Source organism: Ricinus communis, chromosome 8, assembly GCF_019578655.1.
Source record: "Ricinus communis isolate WT05 ecotype wild-type chromosome 8, ASM1957865v1, whole genome shotgun sequence".
Classification (NCBI taxonomy): Eukaryota; Viridiplantae; Streptophyta; class Magnoliopsida; order Malpighiales; family Euphorbiaceae; genus Ricinus; species Ricinus communis.
This window is the reverse complement of record NC_063263.1, coordinates 25896440-25909357: the sequence shown is the minus strand read 5'-3', so window position 1 is coordinate 25909357 and position 12918 is coordinate 25896440. Positions and strand designations below refer to the sequence as shown.

The following is a 12918-nucleotide window of genomic DNA, read 5'->3' as shown; positions in this document are numbered from 1 at the left end:
AACAACCACAGCGAAAACAAAGCAAGTACAATTGCATTTTTCTGATAATAATTTAGAAAAAAAAAACACTTACCCCACACCTTTGTTGTTGTTGCCACCTCTTTGAACAAATTCTGATAAAAGAACTTCGCGACAAAGCTTCTAACGATTTAGGAAATAGCGACTGTAAATAAGTTGCACTTTAACTTTTGATAATTCCAGAAGTCAATATTTTAGAGATTTAAAATTAGAAAATAGAAATTTATTTAATATATAAGAAATTAGGGATTTGACTTTTGTTTTTGAAAATTAGAGATTCATTTTTCACCGAGGGCTAAAGACAACAAGTCCAAATAATCGATTTTAACCTCAGACATTTCTATATTTTACAACTTCAATATATTGTCCAAACTTGACGACATAGCAACATTCTAGTTCTACTGTATAGTTTATGCATAGATAGTCTCATTAAATCATACAAAATTTATACATAAAATAATCTTATTAAATAGTGACTTCAAGCCACGCTCTTAACGTCAGTAACGGGGAATAAAGATTTTACAATAATAAAAATAAAAAATTTTAATAAAACCGAATAAAAAAGCAAATACTAAAGCCAAAAAAAATAAAAATACAAAAGCAAAATAATGCGTTTTTCCTTAATAATTTCCCATTTACAATTAAATAAAAGATGAACTAATTTTTTCCAAAATGCATTTGCCGGTAAAGGAAGCCTAAATGCTTGGTTGATAATTGGGACGATTATGTTCCTATTAAAGCCCATAAAATATTTTGAAAAAATAAAAGGGGAATTACACTAACATTCAAATTCAAATTTGCCAAGTACAGCCATATTTACCAGCTTTTGACACGTTCCAAGAATGATCTCAAGAACTTTAAACAGCCAAAAGATGAAAAGGAAGCGGGAAAAAAAAAAATCAGGTCCCAGGACAATGATTATAGTACAACAATCCCTATCAATCAACACAGACTATACAGGAGCTATTTAAACAGATTACAATCTATGCACAATTTGATCATCGAATAGTCTCGTACTTCTTAACAGAAGCCACCACCTTCAAATTCCATCTATTGCATTTTTCAGATTCCCACCAAACAATGACATCAGGCCACCTCCATGCACCCTTCCCTCAGGAGCCATGTAATCAAAGCTTGTTACCCTACTAGTGCTGCCAGCGCCAGCACTATACTCATTTCTACCTTCCTCTTGCTTCTCAGCATTCAAGAAACTTGAATAAGATGATGATGACTTCATGGATGGAGGAACCAATACCTGTGCTGGTATGAGATGCTGTCTTTTGGTTGGCTTTCCCAAAGAGTCGGTGCAGTCCGAGACAGCACTAATTCCAGATGAGGAATAATTATTGTCGATGCTGCTTCCTGCATTTGATGCGGCAGATACAAGTCCTTGGAAGAGTCCTGGACCGATTAAACTGCCCTTGTTTGATCCCTGCTCTAGGACCATGCTGCTGTGTGCAGCACATAGACCACTCCTACCCCTAGCAAATTTCTCGCATTTGCCCTCTCCCCATGTGCATCTCTTACCTCCACCATGGGCCTTGCAGAAATCTGTGCTACCTTGAGCACTCTTCCCACAATTTTCAAATTTGCACCTTTTACCTCCACCATGCTTAACACAACAGTCAGTACGGCCCCGTGCACTCTTAGTGCAACCTGGCACAACACACCTCTTTCCACCACCATGCGCTACACAAAAGTTAGTGCCTCCATGAACACTTTTAGGACAAATTCCACCACCATCATAAAGGCACCGCTTTCCCCCACCATGTCCCTTGCACAATGGTGTGCTTCCTTCTGCTCCTTTGGTGCATCCTGCAAATATGCAACGCTTTCCACCACCATGGGCCTTGCAATGCATGGTACTCCCCTGAGCACCTTTTGTACATCCTTCATATTGGCAACGTCGTCCACCCCCATGAGAAATGCACAAGCCCGCTTGCCCTTCTGCACTACGACTGCAGCCATCAACCTTACACCTCTTTCCCCCGCCATGCTTAATGCAAAGCCCCGATTTGCCTCGCGCCGCCTTGGTGCACCCTCCTCCAAACCCACATCTCCTGCCACCACCATGGGCTATGCAAAAATCTGTTTTCCCCTCTGCACTTTTAGTGCAACCCAAATGCTGACACCTCCTTCCCCCACCATGGGCCTTACAATATGCAGTTCGGCTCTCTGCCCCCTTATTACAACCAGGTTTCTGGCATCTTTGTCCACCCCCATGCCCAATACAGAGCCCCAATGCCCCCCGTGCTCCTTTTGAACAACCAAAGAACTTGCACTTCTTTGGATTGCTGATTTTGCGATCTACAGATGTGGCTGTAGTTGCCTGCTCAGAAATAGTGCCCATCGAGATATCTGTGCTAGCAGATGTTCCATGAATCAGCTGATGAGACTGAGATTTGGCTGCTCCAAACTGGAGAAATTCTTCTCCCTCCAATGAAACTTTTGCACCATCCATTCTTGGAGCCAAAAGGAGCGATGGCATGTAGCCACCTGATTTCTTTGCTGAAGTGGAGCCCTCATCAACAACAGGAATCAAGAATCTATCTTCATGACCAGAAAATTGGTTCAGAATAGGTGTGCTAATATCAGTCTCCAAAAAAGAACATTCAAGCTCACTTAAAGCTTCCTTGGTCCCTCCAGAAAGGCCAAGTTGTAGAATTGAATCACCATCAGATGATAAGCCCCGATGCAGTACAGCAGCTGCAGTCGATCCTTTGGTCTTGTTAAACCTCATGCTGTAATAATCATCACAATATGCAGTTGGTGTTGGACCTAATCCAAGCACCAATTTACAGCCATCATCAGGACCATTCGTAAAATCAACCTTAAGATTACTTTGAGTACACTCAAATCCATTCATATTAGTTCCTCCATAACTGAGGCAGTTCAAGCGTAAGGTCGTGTCACCAAAGTTGTCACTTTTTGGAAGTTCACTCTTATGAAGAAACTGCTTACACTTATCATTCAAATCCATTCTTACGAAGCTATGAACTAAACTAAGGAACAGGAGGCCCAACTAAGAAAATAATATTTTAACACATGCTAGAGGTACATATAATTATCAACACAGAATGTAAATTCCAATTAAGCTAACTCCACCACTGACAAATCCTGATGTGTCTGATCTGTCCATCTTAGTAAAACTTCAGCACCAATGGCACAGAACTTAAAAACTGAATGCACTTAGGTCCTAGAAATATCTGATTACATTTCTAGGATAGAACCCATTTATCAGAACAGAAAAAATTGAGATGCATAGTTCTTGGGAGCGTCTTATGCCCCTTCCTTCAAAATTCTTAAGCTTCATTCACCTGGCAAAAATTTATTGCATTAAAACTTTTAATAACCATTTAACAAGACAGTGGAAGACAGATATTTTGCTCAAAGATTCAAACAAAAAGCAGATAAGATTTCAGGTATGTTGGGAGTTGACATATTCATAGTAATACCAAAGTAGAAGCAGAATACTATCTCTTCGGTGCGATGAATCAAAGTAGAAAAGAGAATATGGGTCATATTTAGCACAGTAATAGAAATGCATTTCGCAAGCTCACAATCATCATATCACCACAAATAATGTCCAAGCACGCATAAAAATGGCACAGGCCTATTAAAAAGACAGCAAAGACTTGAATTAAACCTTGTAAAAATTTAGTTATGACCCACTGAAAACTAAGTTATAGGTTTTATCCTACTAAATTTTAACGTCTATAAAAGTTAATATTATTTTTCGTGATTTATAGGACCAATTTCAACTCTTTCAAAAGGAACAATGAAAGTTATTTTTTACTTGTTTTCTTAAAAGAGTGAAGAGTGAAGAGCAAAGATACGTTACTAATCCAAGCAAAAAGAATTCCAAATAACATATGATTTGTTGATTAGCTATATTTTTTAAATTTAACCATAACCAACCCAAACCTTTTAGCTTGATTAGATTACAAAGCAAAACCAACCCAAGGAATGTTAAAGATCATGATTATGACGCTTGAATTGGACTGAATCAGTTGCACTTGGTTGGTTTGATTAATCTTTTGCATCTCTACATCACAAATTAAAGTAACAACCCTAGAGTAATGAAATTAACAGTTCAAAAGCATGTGTTAGCATTCAATATGTGTTTCTAATTGACCAGAAAAGCAATAAAGTAAAGAGCAGATGAAGTAAACTAATCACTTATAGAACACTAAGTAAGAAAAGAGATCATATCACTAATTTTCAAACCATAAGCCTAATTGCATGTTAGTAGAATAGATCTGAAATAGAAAATCAAGTATTACTGCAAAATTTCACAATAAAGTTAAACCCAAAACAGAATTACAAGTAGCCAATAAGAATCAATAATCAAAATATAAAAACCCCAACCTAAATCGAAAAGAAAATATGAACGTGAAATAAATAGAGAAGCAAGGGAAAGAAGAAAGAAAAAGAAACAAGTATAATTACATGATGGGGAGTAATCAGGAAGGAAGGAGAAGAGAAGAGAAGGAAGTAGCAAGACAGATGTACCGCTTTGATAAAAACTAGAAAAAATTTGGAGAAAGCGAGTGGATCTGAGAAGTGGCTGTTGACATCGTTCAATTTGAGAAGAGAACAAATTGGTAATAATGGAACACAAATAGAATACCTAAATTCTAATACAACTGGTGGAGACAACATTAACAGATATTTATCAAGTATACAGTAGGTAATATTTACCGCAGCCTCTGCTCAAAAAATTCAAAGAAAAAAAAACCACATTTTTCCCCCTTGTTTTGAACGGTTTTCTCTTTTTTTTTTTTTTTTTTTGTCAATTAGTTCTGGTGCTTGCACAGATAAATATTAAATTTACTTATAAATATAAATTTACTAAAAATCAAATAGTAATTTTAGTTATTAAAAATTAATAAATAATTTTTAATTAGATAACGAACTTTAAATTTAAAAATAATATATTTGATTTATATAACGTAATTAGTATAGTAATTAGTAATTAATTAATTATGTAGCATTATCTTATATGATATATTATAAATCTTTATAATTAATATTCTTATAATTAATATATTTAGTGGGTTAAAAAGTTGTTAAATATTAAATGTATTAATGTATTAATGTATTAAGTTATAAAAGATTAAAAGAAAAGAATAGGGTTAATGTGTTGAAAATAAATTACATATACACGCTTAAATTTAATAATTTATTACATAAAATAAAAAATTTATTATAAATATACAAGTTAAATATTTATTTTTAATTCAAACTTGTAATTGGCTTGAAAAGATCATGTTTAAATTAATTTTATAATAATTTTTATAATTTATTCAAAAATATAATTTTTATTTCAATAGTATATATAAAAAGATTTTTTTTTTATATTTGATAACTTCTAGACACTCGATTTTATTCGATTTTATTACTAATTATTTCTAATTGAAAGAAAGAAATCTTTCAAAATATTCGGAAAAGTCAGCCGATCAGGTATCTTTATTCAATGGGAATAAAAAATTAAAGATATTTTTTTATTATAAAAAATTGAGCCTTAATCCCGGAGAGAATTCTCTCTTTTGTATTTCGGATATTAAGACAATAGACATCAAATACCATCTTTTATTGAGATCTCTTTAGAAAATTACTTTATATTTAAATATATTTTTATATTTTTATATATTAAATAATAATTATAAGATTCACTTTTAAATTAATATTGTATTTGAAATAATTTATAATAAGAAAATATTCATAGAGTTAGCATATATTAGATGTTAAAAGAATAAAATATCAAATGAAGTTAGTTTTATAAAATATATTGACTAATATAGAATTTTTTAGAAATTTTACCTTATTAGAACTTTAGTATAATTATATTAAATTTAATAAATTTATGAATTAAAATTACAAAACGAATTTTCATATTTAACAAGTAGATAGATTTTGAACTTAAAATAAATACATAATATTATTTATTTCAATCATATGCAATATAAAAAATTAATATAAAAACAATTAGCATTTATTTTTTTCTAAATATTATTTATAATAATTAATAATTACAAAAACTTATATAATTTATTAAATAATAAAATTATCAATCATCCAATGAAGAATAAAATTAGTAGACAAAATTTGTTAATTACTAAAATGTTTAATTTATTAAATATTACATATACCACGGTCAATTGTATTTAATGTCTCATTTGATGAAATTAAGTCATTATCTTATATAAGGTGTACCCTTTATGGAAAATTTCCAATTACCCTCCTTGACCATCCAATAGTTTTTCTATTTTTGGTTAATCAATAATGCTCTATATGGAGCGAAAACTATTTGGCAAAATCTATTCTTTTCTTAATTTAGAATTTATGAAAATAGAGGAATAGTGCAAGAAAAAATGTTATTAGATATTTTGACCGTCACTACCACCAGAAATCTATGCCTACTATATAGATTATTTATTTATAATATGCTGGAGTGAAAGAAAAAGAAAAACAGTGAAAAAATAACTTTTAATTCCTAATTTTTATTTTTGGCATTTTAGTTTCTCTTTTCTATTAGTTAATATAATATGAATTTCTCTAAAATATAAATCTGATTTTAAAAAAAATTATTGATTTATACTTTTATATAAATAAAAAAATTATAATGGATAGCTTATATGTTCATCAATTTTCGAGTTTGAATTATTAAATAATATATTATGTGAATCCATCTCAATCTAATTAAACTTTAAAATCTAAAGTTGTTCTAAGCCTCCTATTGTTATTATCTATTTCATTAGGATTCATTTAGGTTGGTTACTCATAAAAATTAAATCCAAGACCTTATTTGTTTCTGTTATCTGATATTAACATAAATTTATTTTGTTAATTTAAATTAAAATAAAGCATGTACACTAAGTCCACTCATGGCAATAACTTAAAATAATGAGAATTATTAAAAACATTTTAATCCACCAACCAAACCAATAATTGAAATTTTAATTTCCATATTTAAGAATTTAAATAAGCAAGAAAACTATTGTCAATGTCAACATGAGCTCATTGATGTGGACATTGCATACTTTTTGTTGAAAGGGACACAGGGAGGATTAAATGTCAAAAATACCCAACGAGCTGCGTGGGTTATTTGGACAGATATGTAAATTTAGATTGTTGTCTTTATAGGGATTGTCTCCTCGGAGAAACTAGTGGCCGAGGTGTAGTTGTCGTGGAGTGACAATATCATAATAGTCTTTTTCTTTAATAAATGTATTAATTGTCCTAGTTTCTAAAATTTAAAATCTAATTTGTATAAAAAATTTAATTGACACTAAATCAACACGTATTATTAATAAATTCAATAAACAATTATAACTAACAATATGGTATATAAATTAAAAGAATGTTACTAATTTCTCAATTGACATATAAATTTTATTTTTATATAAGCTAATATTAAATACATAACTAATATAGTGAATTTAATTATTTAATTAAAAATGATTATTAATTAATAATATCCAATGCTATACTAATTTCAAAATTGCACTAATTATTTAATTAAAAAATAGTATATAATAATTAATTAATATTAAAATAATAGTTTACATAAACATAAAGCAATATCATATCTATCTATTAATATTTCAAAAAATATTTATATCCAAAGTTTATTTTATATATATATAACAGTTATATAAACTAAAATATCTCAACAGTAATATTTTATATAGAAATAACCTCTATATAGTAATAACATCTACATAGTGATAAAAAATTCTGATTTCAATTTGGGCCAGTTATAAATAAAATTACATTCCTTATTAGAATAAGTTATAAATTTTTTAGGTTTTATTTCTAAAAATATTTTTTTTATATAGTAATATTTGTATATGATGTTTTTCCTTATGAACCAAGACGAGGGATTGAATTAGTAAATTGAAGGAAGGAAGTGAAACAAAAATTGTAGTAATAATGGGAAGAATGAACAAAAACAATTATAGTGGTTCAAGTATTAACCAACCCTACATCCACTCCCTAATCTCCAATTTCAAATTATTATAATGGAGTTTTCACAAGCTCACTCCCAACTTAGTGTTTAAGGCTCGCGCCAAATTTTACAATTTGTATTTTATGGCTCACACACAACCCTCACAAGAGTTTTACCTAAACTAACTCTAAAATTCAGTACCAAATGTTTAGACTAACACTCAAACCTCACTATAGCATTTAAGCTTTTACAACAATCAAATATTGTTAGGATTGATTGTAATAAGAAAGAAAAGTTTATGCACAATAGTTTAACCTTTTAAACGTTGTTGATCAATCATTAAAGGCTATTTGATGTGGTTTTTATACCTACCAACCTCGAGGAGCCGTTGCTCATTCTTCACCAAAACTTCACCAAACTTTTGTTTTAGGTTAATGCATTAAATGCATTGTCAGAGTGCAAATTTCAGTCGCGCTTCTTGTATCACGGTCGCGAATCTTAAAAAGCCTCCAACAATTATCTAACGTGGTATTAAGACATTTGTTGCTTTGAATGTAACCTTTGGTGGTTTGTAACAGTTACACATTTCATGAATTTCGAGTCACGCCTTCCATGTGTGTGGTCGCTATTTTAAGCCTTAGAAACCCTTTTGTCTCTGCTTCAGAAGCCTCCATTTTCATGGTCACACCTGTCGGATGCAGCTGCGATTTTCATAATTAAGTCTTCAAATCCTTCTATCCATAAACTTGTGACTTTTGCGGTCGCGCCTTGAAGAGTGCGATCGCAATTTTCAAGTAGACTTAGATTTTTTTTCTTTGATCAATACTACAAAATAACACTTGAAATATCATTAGATTAAGACTCAATTTGAGTGTCAAGATCAAAATTATAAACTTTAGCCTTATGATAAAACATCTAGGCTAACAATCTCTCCCTTTTTGATTTTAATAAATAAATTGAGTTATAGAATAAAAATATAAAGTGAGTATTACTTAGACTTAAGTTATTATTTAGAGATTATATATGTACTCCCCCAAGTTCTTGCTCCCTCTTAGTCTTTGCATATTTGATTTTCTTTAACTCATTTTTCATTACAATAATCTTTTCCCCTTTCTCGTCTTACTCATAGTCTGTCCCCCTTTATCAATATCAAAGGAGCAAAAGAGACAATAATAGAGAAAGAATATAAACATGAGAATAAAAAGAGAGAAAGAACAATAATTTCATTAATAGGTATAAGATTACAAGCACACAAAGGAAGGGCTAAGACAAGTAAGCAACAAAAAATAATTTTAAAAACAAGAGGAAAAACATGAGATGCAAATAAATGGGATGAATGAATGAAAGAAGGAAAAAAAGGCTCTAAATATCTTGATGGCCACTAGAGTTCTCTTCATTCTCATGTTTATCTTCATTACTCTCATCATCGGACAACCTCCAAGAATCCAAATGACAAAGAGGAGTACCATAATGTTTATGGATTTCAATGAGATCCTCATAAACATGCTTGAAAAGCCTATATAACTTTTTAATTCTTTTAGCTTGCTTAGTCATGAAAATCATTATTTTGTCCCTCAAAGTGATCCTTCCTTGTGGAACACCTGTCTCTTACTCCACCCTCTCTTCCTAACTGGGAGTCTCCTTAACCACTTCCTCTTCTTCCTCTTCTTCAATATTCAACCTTGCCCTCTGTTATCACTTAACTTTTGCTCATTCGTTACATAAGCTCAATGATAGGACCAGGATAAGTCTGGTGGAGTGACCCTTGAGGTAGGAAGGAAAAGGCTCTAAAAGAAACCAAAGATCGCCTAGAAGCTCTAGAATGGATTAATGAAACCTTAAAACTAAAAATGGAAACTTTGTCAACCTTGAAATAGAACCTTAAAACCTCAAAAACCCTAACTAAGACCTTAAAACCTGCAAACCCTAACCGAGACCTTAAAACCCAGGAAGCCCTAACAGAGGCCTTAAAACCCCTAAAAGCATTAGAAAAGCCACCTTACACCATGTGAGCTAAGGCCTAAACCATGTATGCTAAGCCCACATGTGCTAAGCCTTGAGCTAAGCCCACCTGTGCTAAGCCTTGAGCTATGCCAACGTGTGTTAAGCTAAGCTCATATGAAGTAAGGCTAAACCCATGTGGGCTAAGACTCTAAAAGGCAATCTTCATAGAAATTTGGAACCAAGGAGGCATATTCTCTTATAAAGACGCGTGCCACCATCTCCCTCACTCCTCAAAATGCAAAATTAAATCATTAACTCTTAAATGACATTAACTAATCAAAGCTAGACAAGAAACCTTCCGAAACCTTAATATCTTCATATATAATCATCTTTTTCTTATTCTAAAAACTCAAGCCATAAACATTAATTTTGATATACACTCTGAAACCTTAAATAAAAGAGGTTCTAGAATTTGTTTCCTCTCCTCCAAAGCATCTAAGGCTTATACCCTCATCTTTTTCATACACCCACATACCTAAACACCATCCTTAATCATACCCATTACCTAAAACCCATATTTTTACCATTTAATATCCCAAGAACCATTTCGAATCACCCATTTCAAGTTGATCCAGTAACTAGAAACCTAAAAAAACACCAATAAACCCTCCCATTTAGCTTCCAAATACTTACACTTTACTCCCCTTATTTTCCTTCAACCAAAGTCAAAACACCTCAACCTTCCTCACTCATGGTTTTTTTCTTGCAAGGCTATTTTTTCTTCATTTCAAGGGCTATTAGGAGTGCACTTGGTGTCCAAAGAGCTTAAAAGACCCTTTTACCATAAAAAATTAATTTTTTCCTTAATTCACCAAAAGGTATCACCCTGAGGGCTAAAACTGTTAGATGTATATCCTAAAAGCCAATTGGACTTTTCAATTTTTAGTTCATACATTGTGATATTATTATGTGATGAATATATTTTTATTTAATGGCAATTGTCTATCATTCATTTTTATAGTAATATAATTATTGAATGAGTCCAATAATATTTATTAAAGACTCCATTCTCATTAGTTGAGAATATAAGCGACTGATGATCTTTAGAATAAATATTATAAAATAGTTCTTGGTTGTAGGATTAAATATTGGACATCTTCAATTCGGAAGACCAACATAATGTGCTTAACCCAATGATTACTATGAGATACTAATATATATATAGGATGGTGAATCTCATACCATTTAGTATGAGTTACTAAGTTAATCATTATGGGTCACTTGTGAGACGAGTGGACTGAACATGACTTGAATAAATAATAAATCACATGGATGATTTACTTAAATCACTGATTCATTATTAAGTTATGATGGTGTAACTAATCCTCAGACCTGAGGTGACAGAGTTATCTCATGAATATGTAATTGGAATTTACTTATACTTTAGGTATCTGTTCATACCTAGAATGGGTACTTGCAGATAGTAGCTCCAATTGCACATGTATAGAGGCAGGTGTTCATCAACAAGGAATCCATTGCCTTAAGTAAATAAGGAGAATATTCTATGTGATTCGATAACATCTTGACTAATCCTTACTCGAGGTAATTATGATTAATGGAAGAGGGATTTTCACATTAATTATATTTAGTCGAGATGTATCATGGATTTTATCATAGAATCAAGTTAGTGGATTTGACTATTCCATGACTTCCACAAAAGTAGTTCATTAGGTGAAAAGTTAGAAATCAAAAGCATAATATGTAATTGGGCTAGACTAGATGGGTTATATGTACATAACTAACTAATAAATTAGACTAAGAACTCCAATATGGGCTGGGCTTGAATAAAATAGGCTAGACCTAGGTGAATTATGTGTGTTATTTGGTATGCCTGTGTATGAACTGCTTGTGTTTATAGGGAATAATTTATTAAATAATAAAATTAAAGACTAATATACACAGAAGTTGGCTTTCGGATCCATCTCTAGATTTTATGGCATAAGCTTCCTTATGGAATTTGAGAAATGCCACTCATTAGTAAAAGTGTCATGGTGATTACCCGTGTAGCGACTCTTATCTCCGCGCTAGTCTCAATAACTAGTTAGCATGTTCCCAATTAGGTTGAAAAGGCTTACAGTGTCGTAGTCGCTAAAGACACTTGGGTGCGTGCTCAAAACCACTACCCATAGGGACCCTTTATCCTTACTCAAGATTCAGCTCACGGTAATAACAGTAGCAATCTCCCTTAAGAACCCATTATGCTTGCTATTTGAGATGTTTTTCCTTATAAGTATTTAAGGCCACATATTAGAAAGTCTTGGTCCAAGAACATATGGAATTAGGCCTTAGACTAAAAATATATAGGCTTTATACTTATACTGAATAACATCACTTTGTTTATTTTAATATACTTTCAAAGCTTATGGCGTGTACGTCGAGCCTACTATCCCTAGTTGATAATAAGCCCAAACCAAAAATCCTGGGGAAAAGAGACTCACCTCGAACTGTATGTGGAGGTAATAAGGTTGGAAGGATGGTTGTGATATACTTTGTATATTCTTTGACTTTAGTGTGTTTTCTAACTTTACTATTGTACATTACACGCGAATCATGCATACCATGCATATCATGCATCACACTAACCCCTTGTTTTAAAACCATATAGATTCATCACCTTTGGTTTAGAAGAGATAAGAAGTGGCAAGTTGGGATGGATATTAAGAGGACCCATTTCACTATCAATTAAGAGAAGAGCCTAAGAAGTAGCCTTCAGAAGTTGAAACAAAGATAGCCCACGAGCAAGACATTGATGCTATCAAGACTGCAATCATGATTGACCTAAGGATTATGATATGAGAGGAACTTAAAAAAAATCTTTGATTGAGATTTTTGAGAAATAGACTATCCAAAAAACTACTACTGCTCTTGCAATTGCTACTTCTGCTACTCTTAATATGGAAACACATGGTGAGCACCTTTGGAATTTAGATAATTACATGCTAGAA

At 32.0% G+C, this 12918-nt stretch overlaps 1 protein-coding gene across 2 annotated transcripts; it reads right to left on the bottom strand.

Moving 5' to 3' along the window:
* Positions 1 to 769: 769 nt before the first annotated feature.
* On the bottom strand, positions 770 to 4680 carry LOC8281022. Of its 2 annotated transcripts, none has more exons than XM_015715913.3 (2): positions 4531 to 4680; positions 770 to 3335 (listed from the first exon to the last, which is right to left on the bottom strand). In XM_015715913.3, exon 2 carries the CDS (start codon positions 2996 to 2998, stop codon positions 1058 to 1060), a length of 1941 nt encoding a protein of 646 aa, XP_015571399.1. In that variant the 5' UTR covers positions 2999 to 3335; positions 4531 to 4680; the 3' UTR covers positions 770 to 1057. The 2 variants fall into 2 exon arrangements, with proteins under 2 accessions (XP_015571399.1, XP_002513710.1); XM_002513664.4 differs by having other exon boundaries at positions 4468 to 4660.
* Between the last annotated feature and the right edge of the window lie 8238 nt (positions 4681 to 12918).